This window comes from Ursus americanus, chromosome 33 (assembly GCF_024610735.1).
Source record: "Ursus americanus isolate L20-20 chromosome 33, mUrsAme1.1.p, whole genome shotgun sequence".
Lineage (NCBI taxonomy): Eukaryota > Metazoa > Chordata > Mammalia > Carnivora > Ursidae > Ursus > Ursus americanus.
Genome location: NC_142159.1, coordinates 16,682,008 through 16,696,115, shown reverse-complemented (window position 1 = coordinate 16,696,115; position 14,108 = coordinate 16,682,008). Strand labels below are relative to the sequence as shown.

Genomic DNA, 14,108 nt, shown 5'->3' with positions numbered 1-14,108 from the left:
TCGATCCCATAACGCCGGGACCACACCCTGAGCCGAAAGCAGACGCTTAACCGCTGTGCCACCCCGGCGCCCCTAATTCCCTTTTTTGCTTCCCTCCTGCTTACAGTAGAGGCCTGGGGCCCTTTGTGTGTCATGAGAGACTTGCTCCATCTGCCTCAGACTCATAATTTGGCACCAAGGAGCTCCTGGGAGCCCCTTTCCTTTGCCCCTTCTCTAGCCCTCCCGAATGGTTTGGGTATCCTCCCAGTGCTTTTTGTGCATCCTGTTTCCGTCATTGTACCTCGCACCTCGAGTTTCTGGTTACAGTCAGTTCCAGCACTGGACCGTGAACTTACCGGCTGCCCGGCCTAGCACAGCCGCCGCCCAGGGCAGGTCCTCAGCTCCTCTGATTAAGGGAATGCTCACGCATGGTGTTGGCCAGGATGAATTTGGGAAAGTATTCCGTTTCCTTTGGGGAGTCAAAATTATTATAATAGCTTTGTGTATCTGTGAGGGGGGTGATCAAGGACCAGGCCTTTGGAGTCAGGCTGCCTGGGTTCAAATCCCAGATGTGTGACCTGGGGCAAGGTACTTAACCATTCTGTGTCTCCATTTCTTGGCCTGTAAGATGGGGCTAATAAAAGAAGTTTATCGTCAGGATTAAATGAGATAATGGGCTCCTGAAGCTTAAGTGTTTAGTGAATGCTTTTCACTTAATGCCATACAGTGTTCCTGAAAACATTGTAGAGGTTCCTTTTTTTTTTTTTAAGGATCTTATTTATTTATTTTAGACAGCATGAGTGGGGGGGAGGAGCAGAGGGAGAGGGACAAGCAGACTCCATGCTGAGCTCAGAGCCTGACATGGGGCTCCATCCCATGACCCCGAGATCATGACCTGAGCCGAAATTAAGAGTCTGAGCCTCAACTGATGGAGCCACCTAGGCGCCCCTGGATGTTGCAGTTTTATAAACCCAGTTGTATTTTAGATAAAGGGAATTTGGTATTAAAAGGTTATTTGGTGAATGTTCTAAATAGCACCCATGTTTTTCTAGTTATCCAGATAGGCGTTCTCAGCATTTTCTTTGACAACCTGCCCCACTGCAGCCCCCAAACCCCAGACCAGCATACACATAGTTGTTACGTCCTGTAAATTCTGCCAACAGAATGTCTCTTCCTTTCCAAGGGATCCTACATACCTTAGATGAGTCTTATTAAAGCAGAGCTTCGGTCAGGTGACATATTTTAGAATACTCTTTAGGACGGCCTCCTGCCTGCTAGATTAAGTGCCGTCATGTTTTGGGGCCTTCAGAATGGCCCCATCCCTTTCTAGCCTTATCTCCTGCTCTCCCGGACATGCCTCATGCTTCAGACAGGCTGCCCCCTCCCCCGCCCCACAGTTTCCCTGCACGAGCCTTGGGTGGAGCACGTGCCCCTCAGTAGCTGTTGAGTCTACTCTTTAGCACAACTCAGATGACCCCTCTTTCTTGAGTATTTTTTTTTTAAGATTTTATTTATTTATTCGCCAGAGACAGAGACAGCCAGCGAGAGAGGGAACACAAGCAGGGGAGTGGGAGAGGAAGAAGCAGGCTCCCAGCGGAGGAGCCTGATGTGGGGCTCGATCCCAGAACGCCGGGATCACGCCCTGAGCCAAAGGCAGACGCTCAACAACTGCGCCACCCAGGCGCCCCTCTTGAGTATTTTAAAAAAATCTTCCCAGCTAAGTGTGTCCCTCTTCCTCTGGACCAGCAGAACATGGTCCCTCCTAGTTTTCTGGATACGTGACTTATTCTCCTTTCCTGATCACAAGCTCCCCAGGGAAGAGGCTCTGTCTTATTTATTTCTGACCTGTGTTGAGCCCCGGACTCTTGTAAATATTTGAACTTTTGATTTGTTCTTGAACAATCTTCCCACCTTCTCCCCGCTCCCTTCTCTAACCCGCCAGGATGGTTTGGCTGGTTGGGAGAGGAAGGGGACGGCAGTTACAGTGTGCGGTGCACTGTTCTTCCGGGCTTTTTACACTTGTTCTGCTGTGTCATCCTCACTGTTTCCCAGTCGGGCACAGGTACTTTTAGTATTCCTGATTTCCATATGAAGAAACGGATGCTGGGAGGAGTTCTATCATTTGCCCAAGGACTGAGACACACAACTAATAAGAAACCTACCGGTATTCTCCTTCACATTTAACCCGTCTTACCCCCAAGTCCACACAACCTTATCACTGAAGTAGAACGCCGTGTAACAATTCCCACCTTCAAAGAAGAAACACCTGTGCCTTCTACTTAATAAATGCTCATAAATGCAGCTCGAGTAAATGTATAAGGAAGAGAAATTATTGGTTCTTGTTTCTCCATTGAGTTTTTCATTTGAATCCGGAGTAGATGACAACATAATCTCTGTAATGATAGACATGTCTATCATTAGACACGATATCCCAGGTTCTTATATTTCCTTTCCCAAAGGCGAGAATCCAGTTATTATATTGATGGGGATGGGCTAGAAGGTTTGGGGCTATGGGGAGGGAAGGGACTCACTGGAAGATATCCTTCTGAGCATTTTGGATGAATTTGGATTCGTTTTATCAGCTCTCAGCCCATTTGGATTCATCTGATGTCCAGCCAGTGCACAGAGGGAAGTACTTCCCAGTTTGGGTTGTGGACTCTTTCTCATTGATTCTGAGTAATTTCAGGTTTTTGTTACCACTCCTGAAAAGTCAGACTTCCGTGGTTTCTGTTGTTTTCTTGAGGGACTGAAGAGTAACATAGCCATAAACTACCTGCCACAATGCAGAAAACACTTTGTTCTCATATGTAACATTAGACCAGTTGCCCTGCTGTTCTGCTCAACCCTCCATGAAGTTTACCCCTGTGTCTGGGAAAGAGCCTTGACTTTGGAGTCAGACAGCCTGGGTTTGAATTCTACTTTTTTAGTTGTGTGTACTTGGGTAAGTCAGGTCCACTAAATTGTTTCCTCTTCTGAGAGACAGGATCATAGTACACCTTACAAGGTGGTTCTGTGGATCAAATGAAATAATGCATAGAAACAATATGCAGGGCCTGACAGCGTAAATGTTAGTACCTCCACTGCACCCGCCCCCCCAGTAAGTGTAATGCGTTGTGTCTTACTGTGTTTATTGAGACTTAGTAATTCTGCATTTTTTTTCAGTCACCCTTAAATTACTCTTCAGAGCGTTTTCTCCTTTTCCTACATGCTCTGCCCGCATGTGAATTTATTAGCTAATTATATGTTAGTACAACGTGTACCAAACCTGTTTCTTCCTTTGTACATTCTTGGAAAGTCGTGTGGCTGTCAGAATTCCGGAAGTTGGATCACGTGCTACACGCACTCATTTAAAAGGACCCTTGTAGTGAGTTTGGCTTTTCTTGAAGCGGAGCACCCCAGTAATGACTCGGCATTTCCCTTCCCTGTCTTCACTGTTTTCTGCTGGCTGGCTGGCTTGTTCTGAGCAGGATCCCGGGAATTGATGTCCACCCGAGAAATCCCTGCTGACGTTCCAGCCTCCGTCTAGTCCGGGTAGCCGCAGGAGGGTGGAGGTCTCGCACAGTAGCCACCTTCTGTGTCCGCTTCCTCCGTACCCCCAGCGATGCTGACTTTTGAGAGGCTGGAGAACACAGACTGAATTTACAGTCTCTGGGTCTTTGGTCCGGCCCACTTTCTTGGGTAGTTCACATGACTTGGCATTTACACGTGGACACCTGGACAGTCTGTCTTTGCCTCAGAGCATTAAGTAACACACTTTGGAGCTGACTTAAAACTTTTTTTTTCCCTCCTAAATTGGGCCCTGAGCATCTTTCATAAATCAGGAATGTTCCTTGGAAATGTAACTCTCACTAAACTCAGTCCCAAGGGTACTTCTCTATAAAAGCGCATTCTTGTTTGTTCTGTCATAACAAATGCATTTGATGATTGTAATAGCATTGATCGAAACCTGATTGAACAAGAACGTGTGCCCATTATAAATAGATCAGTTTGATATTAATCCATGTTCAAAGCATGAATAGAGCTTTATGAAACACCAGATAGCCCCAGGAAAATTTTTATCATATTTTAAACGTTCTAGTCAGCGATGAGTCTGAGGGAATCCCCTGTTTTTAAGAAAAACGTCTGTCAAAACCTGAGGTGTTCCTATAAACAGTTGCTGATCCCCACACAGAGTTGGGGGGGAGGTCGTGACTTTCAGCCATGGTTCACGCACAGTGTGATCCTAGGCAAGCCAGTGGGTTGTATTTTAATAGAGGAATAACTATTACATGACACTTTTGACCTATTTTGAGTTTGATTAGAGAAATAACAGAACTTACGACCACTTGAGTTCTTTCCCAGACACTTCCAGATGCCTTCCGTTTTCCTGAAACAGCAACCCTGTGAGATTGTGTTTACTCTATAGCCTAGCGGGCTGAGGCCAGGTGACCTCAGTAATGGACGTGCGGTCAGAGAGCTAGCGGCCGAACAGTGGTTGACATGGGCCCATCTCGTGATGACACCAGTCCTCTTGCCATGCCACTTGGTGGGAGACTAAAGCCCTCCTTGCTTTAGGACTTTTCTGTTTGCTTTCAGACATTTATGAATAAAGTTGCTTGGCACGTGGCTTCTAGGGATCTGAAAGACTTGCTTGGGATTCCTGAAGCTTCTCATATTCACAAAATTGCCAGCGCAGTGGTACTTAAGTTCTTACTCCTACATTTCGATATAAGTTATAGAAATTAAAATGGAGTTGCTTTGCATTTTTACTTAATTTTTAGATACAGGTCAGATTTTAGCGTTGATAACTATACATTAGGCTCATAAATTTATTAGGAGCTTTGTTTAACGTGTGAAATATAAGTCCACTTCTCATGGCGAGCACTGAGTAATGTAGAGAATTGTTGAAACCACTGTATTGTGCACCTGAAACTAATATGACATCTGTTAACTATACTGGAATTAAAATTAAAAACTTAATAAAAATGAAAACTCAAAAATAAATAAAAATAAAATGGTAAACATAAGCTGGAAGGAGAACTTAATATTGTATAATAAAGTTATTAATAAAATGGGCCCATGGTCTCCCCGCCCCCCCCCCCCCCCGTGATCTTTCCTGGAAATGTTAGTTCTAAGTGACTTGATGAGGATTTTTTTTCTGTGCCCCTCTAAACAGTGAGTGCCGCCTCCTGGCCCTGCAAGTCCGTTGGCAAGTGCGGCTTTTACCAAGTCGGTTCCGCAAGAGCGTGGATTGCTCCAACTTGTTCTGCGTAGGGGCTCACGTCCAAAGTACACTTCTACCCCGAGACTGCAATCCGACTGTGTAGCCTGCTTGTTAATTCTTGCCGATTATGCTTGCTTCTTAATGATCAGCAGTGAAGTAAAGCGTTATGCTGGGTGGCATGGCAAGAGCTAAGATTTTTCTAAATCAAGTTGGAACCGGAAGTTGTCCACATGTCACAGTAATGGCCGTCAACATATATTTATTTCCTCCCCTTCCTTACACAGAACGTGGCTTAAGGCGTACACGGATGGACTGCTTTGGGTTGCTATTCTTTTAAATCTGTTACAAAACCCGCTTGGGCATAAGCTACGGCAATATTGTACATGTATTTTATGTGTCGCTAGTGGGAGTGAGTTCTTGTTTTCTTATTAAAATAGTATCAGATGAACTGCTAAGGAATTGGTCCTTCCTAAAAATTTGTGTTTCTGTCCTAGCCAGCTTTATGATGTCCTTTTGGGCACTAAGCGTGCACTGAAGTGCAGGATTAGATTGATTTGGAGTCCTTTCTTTTTGAAAGAGTTTGTGCCAATTCTTTTTCCTTTCCAAAAGAAATGGTTTCAGAGCATGGGCTCCTTGCCTAATGTCAATTCCATAAGGCTCCTCTGGGTGTGTGTGTGTGTGTGTGTGTGTGTGTTTGCCTTGCCCCCTCCTTCCCCTCATAACTGTGGACTTTGCCATGGGGAAGATGTGTACCTATCATCAGGCATTTCTTTCCTTTAGGGTGATTTGTCATTCCAGACAGAGCAAAAGAACAGGCTTGAGTGGGGGGAAGGCGAAGTTATATAAACTTTATTCATAGTTAAATATTTGCTTCCAGGGAAGGTGAAAAATGCTTTGTACTTTTTCCTTTGGCTTTTTTCCTCTAAGAGAGCTTGTCATGCAACAACACAAAAAAGTGGCCAAAGGCGGAGAAAACTCTTCTCTTTTCCATGTTGGTTTGTTTTTATTGTAAGACAAACCTTTCATGTTTTATTGTTATGAAGTTTAAACGTGGCCTAGAGGTGCCAATCTTTAGTGGAAACAGCTGCAGAGTGGGTGTCCCCGGATCAGGTGGGACTTTCTTTGAAGCAACATGTTGCCTTTTAAAAGAAATCCAGCATGTGAGAACTTGAGCCTGTAAAACTCATCAGCGGCTCCGCCGTTGCTAATCTCTCAAATAACCGAGATAGCTAAGTTTAAATAAAACATGGGCATTGAAAAAATCAGTTTCGGTATTACTTTTTTCTGAGGAGAACAGTCTTGTTATTTTGTGTCTTAAAAACACAGAAATGGAGGGGGGAAAATCACTCTTAAGAATTGAAGAGGTAGCAGCCCAGTTGAAGGCCGTCGAGCACCCTCCATCTTTTGCTCAGTCTGAACTGGGATTTGGAGCTCAGATGTGCGGGTAGGTGCCTTTGCTGGGAGCAGAACTCGGTGTTGGGCATATACCTGAGCTTAAGTGTCTGGGGTAAAGCTTTCCTGTGTTGCATTGATTGATGCCGAGACATTTCTCGTCTCTGTGGTGAGTGATGCTGGTAACAGTGGCTTACCATCATTCTTGGTCTACTACTTGGAAAAGTTGAGCTTCTGAGAGCTTTCTTTCCTTGGGGAAAAATAGGAGAGACAGGCATGGAGTCAGAAGGACAAGAAAAATGCTGAAATATTTTCCTTTTGGGCTTTTGATTTGTTTGCCAAAAAATTGCCTTCCAGATGGAGAAGACCAAAAGCTCTGATTGTAAGCCATTATGTTTTTACTGGCCTACCTCCCCATCCCATTGCCTGGTTTGAAATCTGTAAGCCAGTCCAAATCCTTTACCTCATTTTCTACTACCAATTTACTGTCTTACTCATCTTCCAGCTGCAAGGGGGTGAGGCAAGTTGCTTTGAAATAGAACCCAGTGCCATTTTATAAGCTGGGCGACAGCAGATTCTCGCCAAGGAGTATCAATCGTGATAGCTTTCATTTCTCTGAAGCTCTTTTTTTTTTTTTAAGATTTTTTTTTTAAATTTATTTATTCGACAGAGATAGAGACAGCCAGCAAGAGAGGGACCACAAGCAGGGGGAGTGGGAGAGGAAGAAGCAGGCTCCCAGCAGAGGAGCCTGATGCGGGGCTCGATCCCAGAACGCCGGGATCACGCCCTGAGCCGAAGGCAGACGCTTAACCGCTGTGCCACCCAGGCGCCCCTAATTTCTCTGAAGCTCTTGAATCTCACCTACCAGGTGGACTTCTGTCTGTGACGTGTGCAGTAGGATTAGTCTGGGAATGGATCTGAACAAGCCCTTTGGCCTTGTGCAGACTTGTTACTGCCCCGGTTGCTGAGCGTTCGGGGCTGTTGCATGGGAAGCACAATTTGGTTTTTGGCTGTATCTTACTTCAGTGGCAGTAGAAATCTTGACACTCCAGTTTTCCCTTGGAAGCTAGTGATTGTGTCGGGGTTGAAATTGTAGGGGACTCCAGTGTCAAGACATAGCGGGTAGAGTGGCTTTGGAGTCTGGCAGACCTGGGCCCCGTTCACTGCTCTACCACTAACTGAACAGAGTACCCTTGAGCAGATTATTTTGTGCATCTGAAAAATGGGGGATGATACTGTATCAGATTGTCGTTTGGTTTGAAAGAGAATTTGGGGGCAGGGAGGGGGAGAGAATGGTGGGTAGTCATGGGAAGTACCAAAACGTTAATTCCTTTTCCTTCAGATGATGTCAGCCTTGAACAGGTTTAACTATTGTGGTCTGACTGGCTTCCCACCATGTTATAAATTATATGGACATTGGGGTGACACGAGTGATTTTGAGATACTGCATTTTGTTTGTTTTTTTAAAGATTTTATTTATTCATCTGACAGAGAGAGCCAGCGAGAGAGGGAGCACAAGCAGGGGGAGTGGGAGAGGAAGAAGCAGGCTCATAGCGAAAGAGCCTGATGTGGGGCTCGATCCCAGAACGCTGGGATCACGCCCTGAGCCGAAGGCAGATGCTTAACGACTGCGCCACCCAGGCGCCCCTGAGATACTGCATTTTGAAGTTGAGCACTAAACCTAATGCAGGGTCTGTTGGACGGGGCAAAGTCATGATTTTTAATGAAAAGTCACATTTGTATAGGATGCAATCATAGGAGAGAAACCTGTACACCATGGCCGCATATGTGTGGGGAGTGGTCAGAAATCATTCTGAGTAAGTGGCCTTAATACTTTCTTCAGGCCTCCTTCAGCTGGCTGGTTGCATGGGTGGATGAAAACTCGTGTTTTAGCTTGCTTGTGCCGAAGTTCTGTGTCTAGAGCAGAGAGGTCAGGCTGCTGACCGGGGAAGGACTTCGAGTGTTTACACTGCAGTAGCCTAAAATCGTGGTTAGACGGAGAAGCTCTCAGAATTCCAACAGCCAAAATTGGAAAAGTATTAAGGCAAAGTGAGACTCGGGACTTTTTTGTGGTGCTTAATTGTAAAGAGGTTGGCCGGACCCTGGAGTAGACACTTCGTGAAGAGCCTCAGAATACTCTGAAAGGTCTGAAAACAATTGTCAAGTCTCAAAAACAAATATAAAATCAGACCTTGGCACTCTTTCTTGGTGTGTATAACTTTTTCGATAATGGAAAAATGACTTCAGAGTTTGGGACATGTATCACTATAGTTCGGGGGTGGTGATTTTTTTCCCCCTAAAATGGTACCACAGACCAAAAAAAAAAATTCTTTTAATGGTTCTACATTCATTTTAACACATTTTTAAAAAGATTTTATGTATGTATTCACGAGAGACAGAGAGAGAGAGGCAGAGGGAGAGGGAGAAGCAGACTGCCCACTGAGCAAGGAGCCCGATGTGGGGCTCGATCCCAGAACCCTGGGATCATGACCCAAGCCGAAGGCAGGCACTTAACCAACTGAGCCACCCAGGCGCCCCTCATTTTAACACATCTTATGAAAAAGATATAACTAGCACTCAAAGCTATGATTACACCAATATTATTTAAGTTCAGGCCAAATTCATTTAATGAAATATGTGCATTGATTTTCTTGTCTTTTTTTTTTTTTTAATGATTAAGTAATTGTGAAGGTAATGTAGATTTAGCAAAAATTGTGATGGCAGCACTAGAATAACCAAGGTTTGAGAAATACTGGTAAAAATGAGGATCTAGTCTTTTTCCCCCACAAGCTTAGGTTCCTGTGAGGTTTGATTGAAAATTAGGTATTTAATTTTTTTTTTCCTACCAGACCATTAAAATAGGCTTGCATTTGTTCTTTTATTTTGAAAGATAGTGGTTGAAGATGCCCTATGAGTGAAAACAAGGGAAGGAGACTAATCTTCACATTCGGGGCTTTTGAGGGAACACTTTCCCTCTGAGGACTCTGACTTGTGTCTGACCTGTGACAGCCTTTGCGAACTTTCTGGATCACTCCTTTCCCTATTCCTCAAAAAGTTGCCGTCACGCAAAGTGCGAAAACGACAAGGGGAGCTTCCAGCTGACGTTGCTTCCAGTCTGACGTCCCGGCCCCGGCACCCTACGGAAGAGGGCTCAGAGTGCCCGAGATGCCGGACACTGTTTGCGAGCGGGGCCCAGAGCGTCGACTCAAGAACTGTCTCTTGGCTCGCTCCCCTACCCCGCCAGACTTGTCTAGACGGAATTGGGAATAAAGTTTCCCTCCCCTGTTGCAGGCAGAAGGACCAAAGGCATCTGTACAGCCTCTGAGATGAGAAAATCAACTCAATACCAAATTATTTAAGACAAAATTTGTTTTCTAGATGTTCACATTTATGAAATATTCATTTTGTTTTTGTTAAGTTACTGTTAATAAGATTTAACCTGTTTTTCCTCCCTCTTTGTAGGTACTGGTTTTGGATTAGGACTTGTTTTCTCACTTACCTTCTTTAAAAGTAAGTGTGGCTTTACTACCTTTTCAGCATAATGTCCTCATGCGCGTGCACACACACACACACACACACACACCCAGAGCAGGCGCACTTCTGGAGGGCACAGCTACGTGGTTGCCACCCCATCCGTTTATGGGTGTAGGTAGGCCACTGTCGAAGGTGCTAGACAGACAGTGTGGACTCAGAGGAGGTCAAAGTGGGTTGGGCATCTCCAGAGTTCCCCCTGGGCGTTGAGTCAGGGTGCTTGATATCTTCAATATGATATCATCTGAAAAGCCTGTACTTTATGCCAGTGAGTCATTTGGCCAAATCTGCATGCTCCGATAGTTCTAATTAATTATAATTTTTTCTAAAGGAACTTGAAAGTGAGTCTTGCTGGTCATAAAAACAAGTGGACGAGAAATACACATGCTTTTTGGCCAGAAGTTCTCCTGAGCAAAGGGCGAGCAATGTCCCTTTCATTCTGTGGAAGAAATTCTGAAGTTTGGTTATTGAATAGAAGCCAGAGGGGTCGCTTTGACCCCTCTCTGTGAAGAATGGGTAGGGCATACATTACCAGAGAATCATATTACACAGTGTTGATACCAAATAATCACTTACCGTATTGGCATAAAGAAGCTTTATGACTTACCGCAGTCAGAATTCACTTGATTCCATTTAAAATTCAAGCACCTTCCTGAAAGTGCTGTTTCTGATAGGGCTAAGACATTAGTTAAAATGAGCAAATGATGAAAATGGATGTATGAAAATTAAAAGGTTCAACCGTGTCTGCTGTTTTCATATGCACCACTTGTTAAGACCTCGCACCTAGCAGGATAGGTACTTAATAAGTATTTGTTGAATTAATAAATTCAGTAGTAGACTCCCTTTGCTCGTCTTCACTGTGGATTAAACATCGATAGAAATGTGTGGCATGTTGCAGTCATCAGTAGGGTGTATGTTGAATATTTATTGAATCCTAAGCAAATGTATTTGAGCCAAAGAAAAAGCTTTTATCTTCTCTCATTGGTTCCCTATTGGGATTTTCCTTTTTGTGCTCACTAGGAAGAATGTGGCCATTAGCCTTCGGTTCTGGCATGGGATTGGGAATGGCCTACTCCAACTGTCAGCATGATTTCCAGGCTCCATATCTTCTACACGGAAAATATGTCAAAGTACGTACAGAATTGATATTTGTCCCCCTTTTAAAAGACAAAGAATTTCTCCAGAGTCCCTGAGGAATTCTTTGGAGCTCATTTGATTAGTAAACGGTGTGTGTCGTCGTGGCACCACCGAGCTCCTCGTCGCTCTTTGGCCTGTAGTGGTGTTGACACCGCTTCGGTGCCTGAAGCCTGTCCCTTCCGCTGTAGCTTCAGGCGCGGCTGTGCGCTCGCGGGTACACTCCCACGTTAGCGGGTGGAACTGACGCTGCCTGGGGAGGCCTGTCGTAGGACAGCAGGTCTGTCTCAAGTATCTGGAAGCAGCCCTTATGTTCACGATCGCAGAGTGCCCCATTGACCTCTCACACGTGCTCCAGCCGGGCCTCAGCATTCTTCCGCTTTTTGTTGAAGAGGGTACGTTCTGGACTCTTAAGTCCCATGTGATTCTGCTGGCGTCCTTGTCTGCAGATGGGTTTGTAGTAATGTGGACGGGATGAGACCCTGCGGGCCACGCCTCAGCGGGGAGCAGGTAGCCCACGTCTCCTGGGGTTCTTCCCGTGGCCTTACTTTAGATGATTGATTACCGTGGGGTTTGGGGGAAAGGATCGTGGGAGGCTGGGTGCTCAAGGACAAGGGTGGTATTTATATTTGTATGCCCAGGGCCAGGACCAAAGTAGACACTCGAATAAATAGGAAATGACCGAGTGAAGTACACTGTCTACCCTGCTAGGTGTGTTTGTGGCCTCGGGCTCGCTGAGGCAAGGTCTTTGTAGCGACACCAGCTTCAGGGCCGAGCGTCCCGTTGCCAAGAGGTGCAGAACCCTCTCCTTTCTGGGTCACCCTTGAGCTAGAGTCACTGTGATCTGGGCAGCAGCAGCAGCAGGGGACGAGGGGGAAGAGCCCAGAAGCCAGGAGACCGGAGGGTGGGTCCTGGGCCACCCACCGCTTGCCTCCCGTGTGATCTTGAGTTTTTCACTTCTGAGGTTCTGGCTTCTGTCTGTAAAATGAGGGTAAGAATTCCCGCCTGCATGGTTGCTGTGGGAGTTCAGTGTGAAGATGATTTTACGCTGCGAGGCGCTAGATTGATAGGAACGTTGGCGGTCATAGTCGAGGCCAGCCCGGAAAGGGTGATTGACTCCCCCATCTTGCCACCGAAATCACAAGTAGAGCAGAAGATGTGCTACTGTCAAGCGTCCCCATTCTGGTCAAAAGCTGGAGCCGCAAGGGTCACCAAATCTCAAACGATGGTCCCCACCACAGCTCAGTAGCCTCTCTCTTAGAACCCGCTCAGACCGCCCGCTGCCTGCCGGGCCCCCCGCCCGCGCGTGCCCGAGAGGCCTGGGAGCAGGGGGAGCTGTCCGGCCCGGGAGCCGGGCCACCCTCCCGCCGCCCTCCGCGCTAGTGACCGTCCCTGCGCCGGAGCCCGAGAGGCCCTCACAGGGACAAGAAGAGGCGCAGCCGCGTGGCACCAGAGCTGGCGACGGGCAGTTTCCGCCGCTCCCTGGTCCTTTGCTTTCTTGGCACCGCGGCTGGATTTGGGGAGAGGAGCTTCAGGTCTTCTAATTGCTCAGAATGTTTTCATTGTTCCAGACTGAGTTGTCGCGGACAGTGGCTCAGGGGTGACTCTGTGCGTGTTCTGCATTTCATGGCTGGGAGCTGCTGTGGAAAATACCGTTCCTTTTTAACAGCCGTGTGTGTACTGCTCCAGAGTGGCCTTGTAACCGTGTGTGGACTTGAGTCTGTGCCTCTGTGTGGTCACCCTCCATTCTCTGCGGAGAGCAGCACAGCGCAGGGCTCTTCCAAGGTAGTCGTCGCACGGTCGTTGCCTGCCGAGGGCCTGCTGCGCTCTGGGGGCCCTCCTGGGTGCCTTGCCTTCCTGTTCTTTCTCGAGACCTCCCTCCCAGTACGTGAGCGGGAGAGCTTTTCCTTGCCCTCCTTCAGCAGGCGAGGACGCGGTCGTACCGGCGGTGGTCGGCTGTTGGGTCCCAGAGCCGCGCCGCGTCCTCTCACCTGTGAGACAGCCGTTTTCTGAGTTTTAGGAACAGTGGTCCGGATACTGACTGTCGAGTGCTCCCCCCAAGATTAGGGAGCCACTCTTGAGGCCCTGGGTGGGGGGTGTTCACAGCTCTCCCAGGAGACTGTCGTAAAGGAAACAGGGTGTCAAGGTTTGGGGCGCATGGGTTCGGTGGGTCGGAGATGGTTGTCCAAGTGCCGTGTGCACGCTTCTCACCAGAGTGTCCTCACTTCGCAGGAGCCGGAGCAGTGACTTACACCTGAGAACATCCCAGTGGGAGGAGAAGAGAACTCATGTTTATTCCTCAGGAATACTGCCGTGCCCTGGAGTAAGCCGACATTCTTCTGTAACAATGTTATCAGTATCGCTTTAAACTCCAGTGCACTGTTTATGTATTGGAAACGAAGTCTGTTTCTTGTTTTGTATTTTCTCTCTGGAAATTGCAAGGAGGTGGTCTTAAAAGAAATAAATTAAAAATAGGCAGCCCAGTGCATCGCCTGCGTTTCTTTGCCTTGGGTCTTTGAGCCTCAGGAAGACTGTGTTTGAACTGCCAGTCGCTGTAACCTCCTGGTCCCCGCCTCACAGAGCCTTCCCGAAACCACAGCCGTTGCGCGTCCCGCCCCCTCGTCCCCTGACGGGTCGTGTTCGGAGCTGCTTCCACGTCCCTCAGGTGGTGTCGGAGGCGGCTGCCGTGTTGTGAGCTGACGGTGACAGACGCCTTGAGGAGCCTTGTCTTGCCGTAACAGCTCTGTAAGATCCGCGTGTCGCCCTTACCATAGCCCCGGTGGGACACGTTTCAGCCGTGCCTGCTGCACGAGGCCGGCCGGCCGGCTGTGTGGACGGGGGAGCATGCGGGCTGCGTCGAGGGCTCACT

General features: G+C 47.2%; 1 protein-coding gene across 1 annotated transcript in view; it reads left to right on the top strand.

Moving 5' to 3' along the window:
• Nucleotides 1-13,722, top strand: part of MICOS10 (mitochondrial contact site and cristae organizing system subunit 10) — a 29,918-nt gene extending 16,196 nt beyond the window's left edge. Inside the window, exons 2-4 of the mRNA XM_045782246.2 lie at nt 10,037-10,084; nt 11,126-11,235; nt 13,472-13,722. Coding sequence (XP_045638202.1) covers nt 10,037-10,084; nt 11,126-11,235; nt 13,472-13,486 — 173 coding nt within the window. The 3' untranslated portion in view covers nt 13,487-13,722. The remainder of the gene's footprint in view (nt 1-10,036; nt 10,085-11,125; nt 11,236-13,471) is intronic.
• Nucleotides 13,723-14,108: the final 386 nt, after the last annotated feature.